The sequence below is a fragment of the Cetorhinus maximus genome, chromosome 11, assembly GCF_964194155.1.
Source record: "Cetorhinus maximus chromosome 11, sCetMax3.hap1.1, whole genome shotgun sequence".
Classification (NCBI taxonomy): Eukaryota; Metazoa; Chordata; class Chondrichthyes; order Lamniformes; family Cetorhinidae; genus Cetorhinus; species Cetorhinus maximus.
In genome coordinates this window covers 39,653,821-39,666,758 of record NC_135889.1, presented here as the reverse complement: position 1 = coordinate 39,666,758, position 12,938 = coordinate 39,653,821, and the positions used below count along the sequence as shown (strand labels likewise).

The 12,938-nt window shown below is 40.4% G+C and overlaps 1 protein-coding gene across 1 annotated transcript in view; it reads right to left on the bottom strand.

The window, feature by feature from the left end:
* The window catches only part of dnah7 (dynein, axonemal, heavy chain 7), a 614,695-nt gene that overhangs the window by 592,836 nt on the left and 8,921 nt on the right, over window positions 1–12,938 (bottom strand). Inside the window, exons 3-5 of the mRNA XM_078551851.1 lie at window positions 9,090–9,174; window positions 4,914–5,070; window positions 3,590–3,683 (exon numbers count right to left, since the gene is read on the bottom strand). Coding sequence (XP_078407977.1) covers window positions 3,590–3,683; window positions 4,914–5,070; window positions 9,090–9,174 — 336 coding nt within the window. The remainder of the gene's footprint in view (window positions 1–3,589; window positions 3,684–4,913; window positions 5,071–9,089; window positions 9,175–12,938) is intronic.

Below are 12,938 nucleotides of genomic sequence, written 5' to 3'. Positions count from 1 at the left end.
ACGAATTTCTTCTTCTGTAGATAGTGGTTCAACTTACACACTCCTTTTGATGTGAGTCTGCTCCTCAGTGGGCCTGAACATCTCTGGAACTTCATCAGAATGTATGCTATTACCAGCAATGAACAAAACATGCAGAGGCAGAAAAATTACACTTTCTTGTACACCTATGGTGTTAGTAAGATCTATGGTAAGCACCTCTGTACCTTTTTGATCTCCAGATTTAACTTCAGATTCACCAACAGCAGGGATTTGTTCTACAATGGTTGCATTGGCAATAGTAAGAACTTCTGGTCTCAGTTCTTCCTTGTACAAAACAGTTGCTGCATCAGGTTGTTGTTGTATGTCATTGGTGTCTTCAGCAGAATGAACAGACAGATTTGCCTCTATCGCTTTCTTCAATAATATGCTGATCTCCCTCAGCAGAGGGCTATCATCATCATCATCTAAACTGTCATCAAAAAGTAAAGCAAGGTTCAGGATCTCCTACTGCAACAAACCATCGATATCAGTAGCATCTTGGTTATCATCCTCTTCTACGCTTTCTCAAAAGAGCAAATTAAGGACTAGAATGTCTTCATACAGCTGGTCACCTTCATCCTTGGTGCACCTGTCTCACACTTCATCTAGCCTCTTCTCAAAGAGAAATGAAAGATCCACGATATCCTCCTGTAGTCATAGGGATGGAGTTTTGTGTGTGAAGACTGATTCAGTGTTGTGAGTCAACTTGAGTTTCTTCTGCAACTGATGAATAAAGAAGATGCAAAGTTCTGCAAGCTTCTCTGCTCAACAAGGAACAATGTTGATTAGGAATTATATAGAGTGTATCAGTGAGCTCTATACCATCATAACAAAGTGTAACAGTCATCTCTCCTCACACTGAGTGGAATACCTGCTGCACTGTGAAGTTGAATGGTACATGTCTGCAGAAATTCAGACTTCAGCCTGGTATCGGAAAGAATGGACACTCCTGCTCCCATGTCCAGTTTAAAATTTGTCTGGTCGATATAAACTGGTCAATATACGCATTGGGATTCTTCTAGTTCTACATGCTATAAGATTGGTCTTGTGGGCAACCTTGTAAATAGGGGCCAAGCCATTTGCTCACCATGCAAGTTTGATGCTGAAATAGGGCGCATCAAAGGCATCCTGCAGAATAATGGCTACCCTGATCAGGTCATTTTGTGTTATATATCACGCAAACTCATGAACAGGCCTAAAGCCGTCACTTTTGGCCCTGAAAAGTGTCCAGTCTACCTCCGATTACCCTGGAAGGGCAAGGCATCTCAAAACTTTGAGCAACAAGTAAAGCTAGTTGTTTCACTATGCAGTAGCAACACGAGTGGTATTCGCCAATAACAGGATGCTGCCATCTAGCCAAAAAGGCATTCTGCCTATCACACAAATGAGTAATGTGGCATATAAATTTCAGTGCCAATGTGGTCCTAGGTATGTAGGCCGTACGTCCCAAAGACTGGCAGATTGTATCAAACAGCATGTCCCAGCTACTGTTCACAGTGGACAGGGTACAGACCGTACTCAATCAGCCCGTGCTTGCAAAACTCAAACCACAGGTCTCCATGATTCTGCAATTGGACGACATTTGCTAAATACTCCTCAATGTGCTAAGAATTACACTGGCAACCAATTTAAGATTGTCAGGCGGGCTCACACCATTTGCGTGTACTGGAAGTTACATATATTAATACACAGGGCCTGTTCTTTGCAGACAGAGAGAACAAGTAAATACTTTGTGCCTGTTTCAGCTAAACAAAATAACTGACAGCCATTTGGTTACTCATTCCTCAGGGCAACGTCTTGACCAATCAGGGTCGAGCTGCCTGGTTTAAATTCCAGACAATGCTTGGCAGTTAACTGTCGATCACCATCAGTGGCGCATTCTCCATGGCACGCCTCTTGCCAACCAATCAGCACTCTCTTCACATACATTATAGTTGTTTTCCTCCTTATATTGATATTCTCGCGTGTGTCCTGATGAGTGCAAGCCAAAAAGCTTAGGCATGTCTCTTTTTTCAGCAATACTCAAGTCTGTACTACCAAACAACTATCTCTTCTTTAGTTTGATTTATTAGTTGCCTGTTAATTAATGTTTGATCTATATTGATTTTAGTTTGTTTGTTGCAGTAAAAGTCTTAAAATACAAAATTTTGTCCTTCAGTTCTTTCCATTAGTCATTGGAAAATCCATCTCTTTGTAAAAGTTATTGGTCTCTACGGGGATCGCAACAATACTGCGTGCTTACTTGCATCATCCTCTTGGAGTGGTCACTTACCAGCTGCACATCAAAGGAGTGGAAGCCCTTCCAATTCACAAAAATGCCTGTTCAGATGCCGCCTTCATTGCTACGTGGTGCAGTGTACAGTACCCTGGGGCTGTGGTAATCCAGTGAGTGAAGCAGAGCCAACAGCCCTCTAAGTTTGACTGGCCTCATCTGCCTCAAAGTTGATATAATTGCAAGTCCTCACAAATAAAGCATCAGTGACCAGGCTGATGTAGTTGTGGGCTGCCAATTGCGAGATTTCATATGTCAACAGCTGAGTCCTGGAAGTATCCAAATGTGAAGAAACTGAGGGCTGTGGTCACTTTGACAACCAGAGGCTAAGAGTGGCCACCTATTTCTCTTGGGAGGTCTTCTTCCAAAACATTGCACAGGTCTGCATGCACCTGCAGCAAGAGGCTAAGCCATCAGTACAGTGCTGTTCAGAGAAGTCGAGAAGGATCATCCATGCTGAGGGTGTTGCCTTTGAGATGCAACCCTGTGTCCATCCCCTCTGTTTTGTCCAGCTTCATATGGCTGCAGAGAAGGTAATTGCTGCTGCTGGAGATGCTGCTCCTGCTGTTCTGACTGCTGATCTGGAGTAAGTTGCACCCCCTCCTCAAGTCCAACCAACTTTAGAAAATTTAGACTCAAATGTCAAAGGGAAGTACCACAGACAATAAAATAAGATTACCTTAAAAGACATCAAAGGCACTTATATATTAGTTGCTCAAAGTTGCTGACCAACAATATCAGATGCTCCTGTCAGAGCAAGCCTTTCACTTTGACTTACCTGATTCACCCCTTATATTGCTCATATCAGGTCAGTTTCACCCTACAATGACTTCCCACTGTACATTTGCCTTCCCCAACCTGGTGAATTACAGATGCAGCATGTGACCAGTGCACTGTTGGAAAAGAGGGTTCCATGCTTAAAATGGATCTTAACTGCCTTTTAAACTACCTCAAGTAGTTCCCTGACAGACCTACAGGGATTCATAAGCCGCCCTGAGGAAAGCAAAAGTGGGTAGCATCATGTCAGGATCCCAACCCAACATCCTTTTCCAGGATTTTTCCATCCTGCTCACTCCCAAACCTGCCTCCACTGGCTGGAAAAATTCTGTCCAAGATCATTTTTTAAAAACATAACAGTAAGATGCAGTTTCAAACCAGCAACTCTTCTCTGTTGCTTTGAATTAATAAAGTTAAAAATTGTGCTTACTTTTAAGAAATTTTGTTGAACAAGAAGTACAAAAATATCAAATAAGTAAGAAAATTAATAAGTATTTTAAGTAGCAAGTATGTTTTTCTCACAAGAATGTCCTTCTCCACTGTTGAAGGAGATCCAGATGTTGAAGGTTCAATTTCATCCAAAGCAAGGGGCTGTCTAGCTGTACAATCATGTTGCCTGTTATTAAAATGGCCAAAAGTAAATAAAATAAGCTGTTGTAAATAAATGGGAGACCTTTACATCTTTTAATATGACAGGAGCAATATTATGAAAACTAAAACTTTATACATTTAAATATTTAGCAAAAAGGTATGCATTAAAGAAAAGCACAACTTACAAGTCCTGAAATCACACACAAGGCTGCCTCACAAGCAGAATTAAAATAGGGATCGAGCTATTTGCATAATTTTGCAGCACTCTAGTTACCTCTCACCTGATACGCTGGGAATACCAGGATTGCAATGTTAGGCATCAGTAGCCTGTGAAGAACTGCAAATTCTCCCTGCATGGGAGTAGGATGCCTGATTTGTGAGAAAAATTTAATTATGGTCTCTGTTAATTCCAAATGGGATCTGTCCAGCTGCAGTTCTGCTCAGGAGCTCCTGGCACATTATGGGATATCAGCTAATTTGCAGTGAACCAGGTGTCCCAGGCCCCTTTGCAACACCACCATCACTGAGGAACACTGGGCACCTTAGGCATTTTGTAAGCCTCAGGCATCCACTCCATGTTGTGCTTAATTTACACTTTTATTGAAGTTTTTGATCTATCTTATATTCTTGCAGGCAGGGCAGTGCAGATGGTAAGCTTCTGTAAGTGATCCAACCTTGTCACACTCAGGAATATGCCCATATTGCACATTGTCTAATTATACAAGAGCAACTATGACTACTATTTTGATGCAGACTATTCATATGGTACTGGAAGTAGCTCTTCTTTGCACTGGGACAGAATTCTTGTGATCCACTTAACAATGAAATTAATCTAAAACTGTACAAGCTGGTTGTTAAAGCATTGAAGTGTCTCCTAAATTCAATGTTTATTTGTGCCTGGAATCAATAAATGGCCATTATATGCAACCACTTCATTGATCAGATTTTGCATGTCATTATCAAGCTGGATCCTGTTGCAAGGCCACAGCTGTGCTGAGAGTTTATGCTAATTATTCAAATGAACTGACCATACAAAATTGCTGCAGTCATCTCAGTGCAATATAGGCTAATTTGACCCATTTCGCTAACCAATCCCAGTACTAATTTTGCAGATCTTACAAATTTGAGCTCTTGAGTAACTTACTTCAAATTTCAGGCATGCTCAAACATCAGCCTACTGCACCATCATGTCACCGTCTTTGAAAACACATTTTACAGCAAGGTTAAATACGTTATGTGCAGAATATGTACCTACATTATGATATTAACCAGAGTACTTCTAAACTGCTCGCGTTCCTTCTTTGGATGAGAAAATCCATCAAAGTTTGACCGAGTTCCTCCATTTGAGCTGACACCAGAAATTCCAGGCTCCCAAGCTTTGTTTCGTTTGCGTTTTTGGGGAGGTGAACCCCCTATGATCAAGAAATTATACAGGATGTTGTTTTCATTTTTTAAGCACAGCAAAACAGTTTGCAATGGTTTATTTCCATTATTCAGAGATTAAAATTCACAGTAAAGGTATTACATCAATTTGCCTCATATCATAAACGGCTACTAAAAATCCTATAGCAGCCCAATTGTTGATCATGTGTTGGAAATGTTATAAGTATGAGGCAGCGGGAATTTACTGCCTTCCCCGGAGAAAGGTTTGTCGGCGGGGGGGGGGTCACGGCGGACCATGTGATCTGGAGGGAAGGAGGGGGTGGGGATGCCGCTGACTTCCCACCTCCCTCCGATTTAGTCCAGCGCAGGAAAACTCAAGGACAGCCTTCCTGCCCAGAGGCAGGCAGGGGTGACACCACACCACGCAAGAAATCCCTGGCAGATAGGTCTGGGTTCAGGCGTGGGATTACGCCTAACGGAAGAGCATGCTGGCCTTGAAATCAACCCCCCCTCCCCTGAACCTCCCTGTCTGGCACTGATGAACCCACCCCATCACGGTTCTCCTGAGGCTTCATTGACAATTCATGGTTTAGGCTACACTGCAGTAACAGCAGTGGCCACCACTATTAGTGACTCTGCTAGTACTAGACAGCTTCCAGCCTCTGGTTGGCTGGCAACTCTCAAAAGCAAGACATCCACCCTGCAGCAGGATTGCCAGGGGAATATTCCCCTCACAGGAGCCAAGAAGCCCAACACTAACCAGGTAATTGCCTGTTTGGGATTAAATCTCATTGGGTCTCCCAGAAATGGCCATGGCAGAGTTACCATTGGCTTATCAGTCAGTAGATGGGCCCCCAGTTGGTAACTGTTAAAATCTGCCCACTAATAAAAAATATTCTTGTGATGGGGGGGTATCAAGAAAAATTGACCAGCTTCAGATTTTCCAAGAAAATACAATGCCCAACCATCTTCAGCTGCTTCATCAATGACCTTCCCTTCAGTTTAAGGTCAGAAGTGGGGATGTTTACTGATGACTGCAGAGTCTTCAGTCTCACTGGCAACTCCTCAGATAATGAAGTAGTCTATGCTGCATGCAGCAAAACCAGGACAATATTCAGCTTGGGCTTATTCATGGCAAGTAACATTCATGCCACACAAGTGCCAGGCAATGACTACCTCCAACAAAAGAGAATCTAACCATCTCCCCTTGACATTCAATGGAATTACCATCAACAAATCCCCCATCTGTAACATCCTTGGGCTTACCATTGACCAGAAGCTTAGCTGAACCTGTTACATAAATATTGTGGCTACAAGAGCAGATCTTGGGACTTCTGTAACAAGTAAATCACCTCCTGATTCACCAAAGCCTGCCCACCATTTACAAGGCGCAAGTCAGTGGAATACTCCCACTTGCCTGGATGAATGCAGCTTCAGCAACATTCAAGAGGCTTGACACCATCCAGGCCAAAGCAACCCAATTGATTTTCACCCCATCCAACACCTTAAACATTCACTACCTCCACCAGCCATGCATTGCATCAGTAGTGTATACCATCTACAAGATGCACTGCTGGAACTCGCTAAGGTTCTTTTGACAGCACCTCAGAACTCAAGATCTTTACCACCTAGAAGAACACAGGCAGCAGGAACATAGGAACCCCACCAACTGCAAGATCCCCTCCAAGTCACACACCATCCTGACTTGGCAATATATCACCTTTCCTTTGATTATGCTGGGTCCAAATCCAAAAGCTGTGTCAGCATACGTACATCAAAAGAACTGCAGCATTTCAAAAAGGCAGCTCACCACCACCTTCGCAAGGGCAATTAGGGATGGACAATAAATGCTGGCCTTGCCAGCAATGCACACATCCAAAGAATGAATTTAAAAAAGGTCGGTGTCATCTTATTCAGTCAAAATTGCAACAAAACCAACTAAAGATTTAGAATTTTCATACAAAACAAGAATGAACACTTGGTATGATGTATGATGATCATGCAGCTTTTTAGTATGATGGCTTTTCTTGATTGCTGAAATAAATATTGTTTAAAATGATACTTAATTTAATTGATATTTTATGTTAACACTTATCAACTGTCTCTCTTGATTAATGTACCATAAGATCAATAACCCTCAAACCCTGCCCTCAATTTAGAATACCATTTTAATTTGCACTGGTTCCACTGCATTTGGCTCACTCTCATTTTTTGTCAATGCCTCTGAATACTACTATAAAGCTATATACTGTTTAACTGCCAAAATTCCATAACGAGAATTTACCAGCCTTTCAGTGGTTAACCTGAATATTTCTAAAAAGTATCCCCTTGAATCAATGTAAACTTCACTTCTGTTTCTCCTCAGTTTCAAACTATAGTTACTTTAATTCTGCATATTCCTATCTATAAATACATATTCACCATGTCTTCTGCTTCCCACCACCACCAATCAGTTATTTAAATGATAAATTACTAAATTTTAACCAATACTGAATCATTTGTGCTTAATTTCCAATAGGAATTTTAAACTTTTCTTAATACAATTTTTATGAGAAACAGTGCCTCTTTGTTAATTGTACAAAATGGGCATCAGATTTTATATGAATTTAGACAAATGTAATGTCTTTTCAATACAATAAATGAGCAAAGCTCAAATATTCAGAATTTGTCCAAACTTGTTTCAGCCCTAGGCCTGAGTCCAGAATGAAGTTGAAAAGAATTGAACAGACTCCACCCACAAACAATTTAATAAAACAACTGTTACTCCTACCCTCCTGGAACCAGCTCACCCTCCTATGCCCACCTGATAAGCCTCCCTGATAAATGTTGAAGCAAAATCTTTTTTAATATTTCTGCCATTTTGCTAGTGCTGTATGTGATTTTATCCCACCAAACCTTTAGTGGCTCTATTCCCATCCCAGCTTACCTTTTTTATTTATGTGACTGTAGAGTATTTTAGTGTTTTATGTTCCTTGATAAATTAATTTCATAGTTCCTTTTGCCTTCCTAATTGGCTTTTTGATTTCTCTCCTAATCCCTTCATATTCTACTGGTCATGCTCTCCCTGCTGTTCATGTGCTCAGTGTTGCTTTATTTACTCTCAAATTTTCCTGAATGACCTGTTTTTATCCATTGTTTCTCATTAGATGTTCTTGTTTTCTTTAAGCAGAATATTTTTTTTTCTGGGCTCTGGTTGACTCTGTTCTCCAATCTATTACCTTGGTCTTTATGATGCTTCTTTCCTTCTCAATTATTATCTTAAAGTACATTATATTATTCTCACTATTGCCCAGATATTTCCCTACTTTTATTTCTTATAAAGAAACAAAAGAAAGATTTACATTTATAATAGCACCTTTCACAGCCTCAGGATGTCAAAATAAAACTCTGCACAGCCAATAACGTACTTTTGAAGTTTAATCACTACTGAATTGTAGGAAACGTGGCAGTCAATTTGCACACAGCAAGACCCTGCAAACAGCAACGTGATCATGACCAGATAACCTATTTTTAAGATGCTGACTTAGGGAGAAGTATTAGTCAGGACACTGGGAATAATTGCCCTAGTCTTCTTTGAAATAACAGCTGTTTAACGTCTCACCCAAAAAGCGACATCTCCAAAAGTGCAGTACTCCTTCAGCACTGCATTAGAGTATGAGTCTGGATCAGTTTGTTTTATGCTCTCTATTACTGTTTTGTTTATATTCAAGTGTGTCTCATTTCTTGAACTTTGCTCCTATCCTTCATCTAACTAGTTTAAAGCTTATGCCAACTCCCTGTTCCACAAGACCACAGGACCCATTGCAGTTTGGGTGGAGTTCCTTCATGACCCAGTACTGGTGCCAGTGCCTCTCGGGGTGAAGGTGTAAAATATTTATTATCAATGAAGTGAAAACTTTCCAAATTATTTAATGTAATTGTCATTGAGAAAAAGATTGATGGAAAAACAATGATGAAATCTATACTTGAGAAGACCTTATGAATATGATTCTCTCTCTATTCATTATAATAGAATACAATTGCTATATATCTGTGATTTCAAACTCACTTGTTAAATTACTTTGCTCATCCTCATCCTCTGCTTGAAGGAAGAAAGAAGGTGAGGCTGATTGCCACAGTGGCTTGGACCGGCTCTGAAAAGTTGTACAAACATAACTAAAAACAATGGTCGCTTTCTTTAAGAGACTACTTTTCATTATTGGTGCAATTATGTGTTGTGCTTTGGGAGGTTGTTTTTAAATATTTACTGAGCACAATTATACTGCTTCTAAAGTTCCTTGAAGCAATTACTTCTACAGTAGTTATCATTGCTCTATTGATATTTTAAACAACGGCTATCTTACATTTAACAAATATACAATGTTTCAAAGCAATAAAATTTAAAGGTAGCATTATCTTAAGTTTCTGCAGTTAACAACTAATATTCATATCTGTGTTGGATCTATGATAGGTTGAAATAGCTGGATAAGAATAATCACGTCTACTACTATTCACTGAAATAAAAATAGATTTTGAAGCCTATTATAGGTACACAGAGAGAAAAAAAGTAGCATAACTGTATTGAAAATATTTTGACATCTTTAGTGCTGAGTGGGAGGTCTTGTGGTGCAGTGGTAGTGTCCCTGCCTCTAAGCCAGAGGCTCCACGTTCAAGTCCCACGCCAGCACTCAATGACCAAGGAAGGTGTGATAAAACGTGGCCAAAAAGGTTGAGCATAAATTTGTAAATCCTTTCAACATATGCCAATGGCAGGCAGTAAGAGTGGGAGATTCCTGATCAGCCATGTGATGGAAAGAAATTGGAGCCTCTACTATCACTATCCATAGCTTCAAGCTACAACATGCATGTAAAAGTGTATGTTACCATGGCTCCTCCTCAGGGGGCTGCTTGGCAGCTGACTGGTGTGGATCAGATTGGTGCGAACAGCATGGGGTTTGATCCTCATTCCAGTTGTGGTGGATTCAGGGCCTGCCTCCTTGCCCTACCCATGGTGGAGGTCATGATGCTATGGGTTGGACCTGGCTTCGGGCAGAGAACTCAAGAAGAAGGGCTGAGTAACCATTATAGGTTTCAAAATATGTCTTATAATTTCTGCAAAAAATGTCTTACTAGGACACCACTGACTCTCCACCTATGATGTAGTGATAGAAAATGTACAACCGGTTTTAAAAGGTTTGTTTTGCTTTACAGGAAAAGCAAGAAAGACAGCGTAGTTGCAGCTGATATAATGGGAGACAATTAGAATGGGCACAACAATAACCTCAGGCAGATACAAAGAGAGTACAATATAGTCCAAGGGGACAATATGGCCAAGCATCAGTGTCAGACTAACAACGCAAGCAAAGAAAAAAGTAGTGGCAAAAGATAATTGGTCAATCTTGCAGGAAAAATAACACCATGTTAACTACATTGATAATGCAGATCAGCCAGCTAGTTCAGGGGATGAAGAGATAGGTGGTCCCACCATTTGCTTTGCACAAACAGCATCTCACCCCTAGCCACCCATTATTTTTAAGAACTTTCTGAAGTTACACATTAATTACCCAGAAAACCCAACACAGAAAATTAGGGCTTATAATTAAGAGCACAGGTACCCTCTTAACAACATAATTGCCGATGCAATGTCAATCAAACTCTTCATTCCAATTTAATCAGTTCAATTTGATTCAGTGTGTAACTAATCCTTAGAAATTGTTAAAATTTCAGATTTTACTTTTTTTTAAAACTTTTCTTTTTCCTCTCTCTCTCAATCCAATTTTTTTCTCCCTCCCTTTATTTCTCTTTCGGTATCTGATTTGACTCTAAATTTATCCAACCTAATTTGTCCTCCTTCTCTGTCATTCTTCTATTTCTTTCTCTATCCTTTAATCATATTGGTTAAGGGGATAAACTGTTGGTTCTATCACTAAGGTTCCAGAAGACCTGTTGCACTCCCACTTCCAGCAAGTGACGGTATAAATTCTTCGAGCTGAATAGTGCAGGAAAAAATTTAATTGCATAAGCCACAAGATGCTGAGCTTCAGCAAGATCTGGCCCATCAATGTAAAAAGGCACTTTAATATGAGGTATCTTAACCACTCCAGTGTATTCCTTTTAAGAGTTGAACTTATTTTACTTTTTCCTGTCCATTTCTTCCTGGAGTTTAGAAAAAGGATGGGTGAGGATTTTTTCTCTGCAGAGAATTCCTAGGAACATCACTGTGTTAATAGGAACAGGAGAAGGCCATTCAGCCTGTCGAGCCTGTTCCGCAATTCAATACGATCATGGCTGACCAAACACTTCAATGCATTTTTCCCACACTACCCCCATAACCCTTTACGTTATTGTTAATCAGAAATCTCCACCTTAAACATTCAATAACTGAGCTTCCAAAGCCCTCTGGGGTTGAGAATTCCAAAGATTCACAACCCTCTGAGTAAAGAAATTTCTCCTCATCTTGGTCCAAAGTGGCTTCCCCCTTATTTTGAAATTGTGTCCCCTGGTTCTAGACTCTCCAACCAAGGGAAACATCTTACCTGCATCTACCTGTCTATTCCTTTAAGTATTTTGTAGGTTTCAATGAGATCACCTCTCATTCTTCAAAACTCTAGAGAATACAGGCTCAGTTTGCCCAAACTCTCTTCATAAGATAGTCCTGCCATCCCCAGAACAAGTCTGGTGAACCTTCGTTGCACTCCCATGGCAATAATATCCTTTACAAAGTGAGGGGACCAAAACTGCACACAGTGCTCCAGATACGGTCTAACCAAGCTTCTACACAATTGAAGTAAGACTTCACTACTCCTGTACTCAAATCCTCTTGCGATAAAGCCTAACATTCCACTAGCCTTCCTAATTGCTGCACCTACATGTTAGCTTTCAGTGACTTATGGTCAAGGACCCCAGGTCCCTTTGTACATCTACACTTTCTAATCTCTTATCATTTAGGAAATATTCTGCACATATGTTCCTTCTACCAAAGTGGATAACTCACATTTTTCCACATTATATTCCATCTGCAATGCTCTTGCCCACTCACTGAGTCTGTCCAAATCCTCTTGTAGCCGCTTTACATCTTCCTCACAACACACATTCCCGCCTAGCTTTGTATCATCTGTGAACTTGGAAAAATTACATTTGGTCCCCACATCCAAATCATTGATATATATTGTGAAAAGTCCAAGTACTGATCCTTACGGTACCCCACCAGTCACAGCCTACCAATGCAAGAATGACCCGTTTATTCCTACTCTCTGTTTTCTACCTGTTAGCCAATCCTTAATCCATGCCAGTATTTTGCCTCCTATCCCATGTGCTTTTATTTTGCTGTGAGGGATTTTATCAAAAGCCTTCTGTCAATTTTGTTAGTAACATCCTCAAAAAGCTCCAACAAGTTCATCAAACATGATTTCCCATTTGAAAATCCACGCTGACTATGCCCAATCAGATCATGATTGTCCAAGTATCCATTTATCACATCCTTTAGAATAGATTCTAGCACTTTCCCGACTACTGATGTAAGGCTAACTGGTCTGTAGTTTCCCGTTTTCTCTCTCCCTCCCTTCTTAAATAGTGGGGTGACATTTGCTACCTTCCAATTTATATCTATAGAGTTTTGGAAAATAATCACCAATGCATCCATTATCACCACTCTGGGATGCAGAATGTCAGGTCCTGGGGACTTATCAGCTTTCAGTCCCATTAATTTCTCCAATAAAACCTTCTTACTTATACTAATTTCCTTCAACTCCTCATTCTCCCTAGTCCCTTGGATCTCCAAATCTGGGAGATTTCCTTGATCTTCCTCAGTGAAAACAGACACAAAGTAACCATTTTGTTTCTCTGCCATTTCTCTATTCCCCATTATGAATTCTCCTGTCTCTGCCTGTAATGGGCCCAAATTTGTCTTAGCCAAACG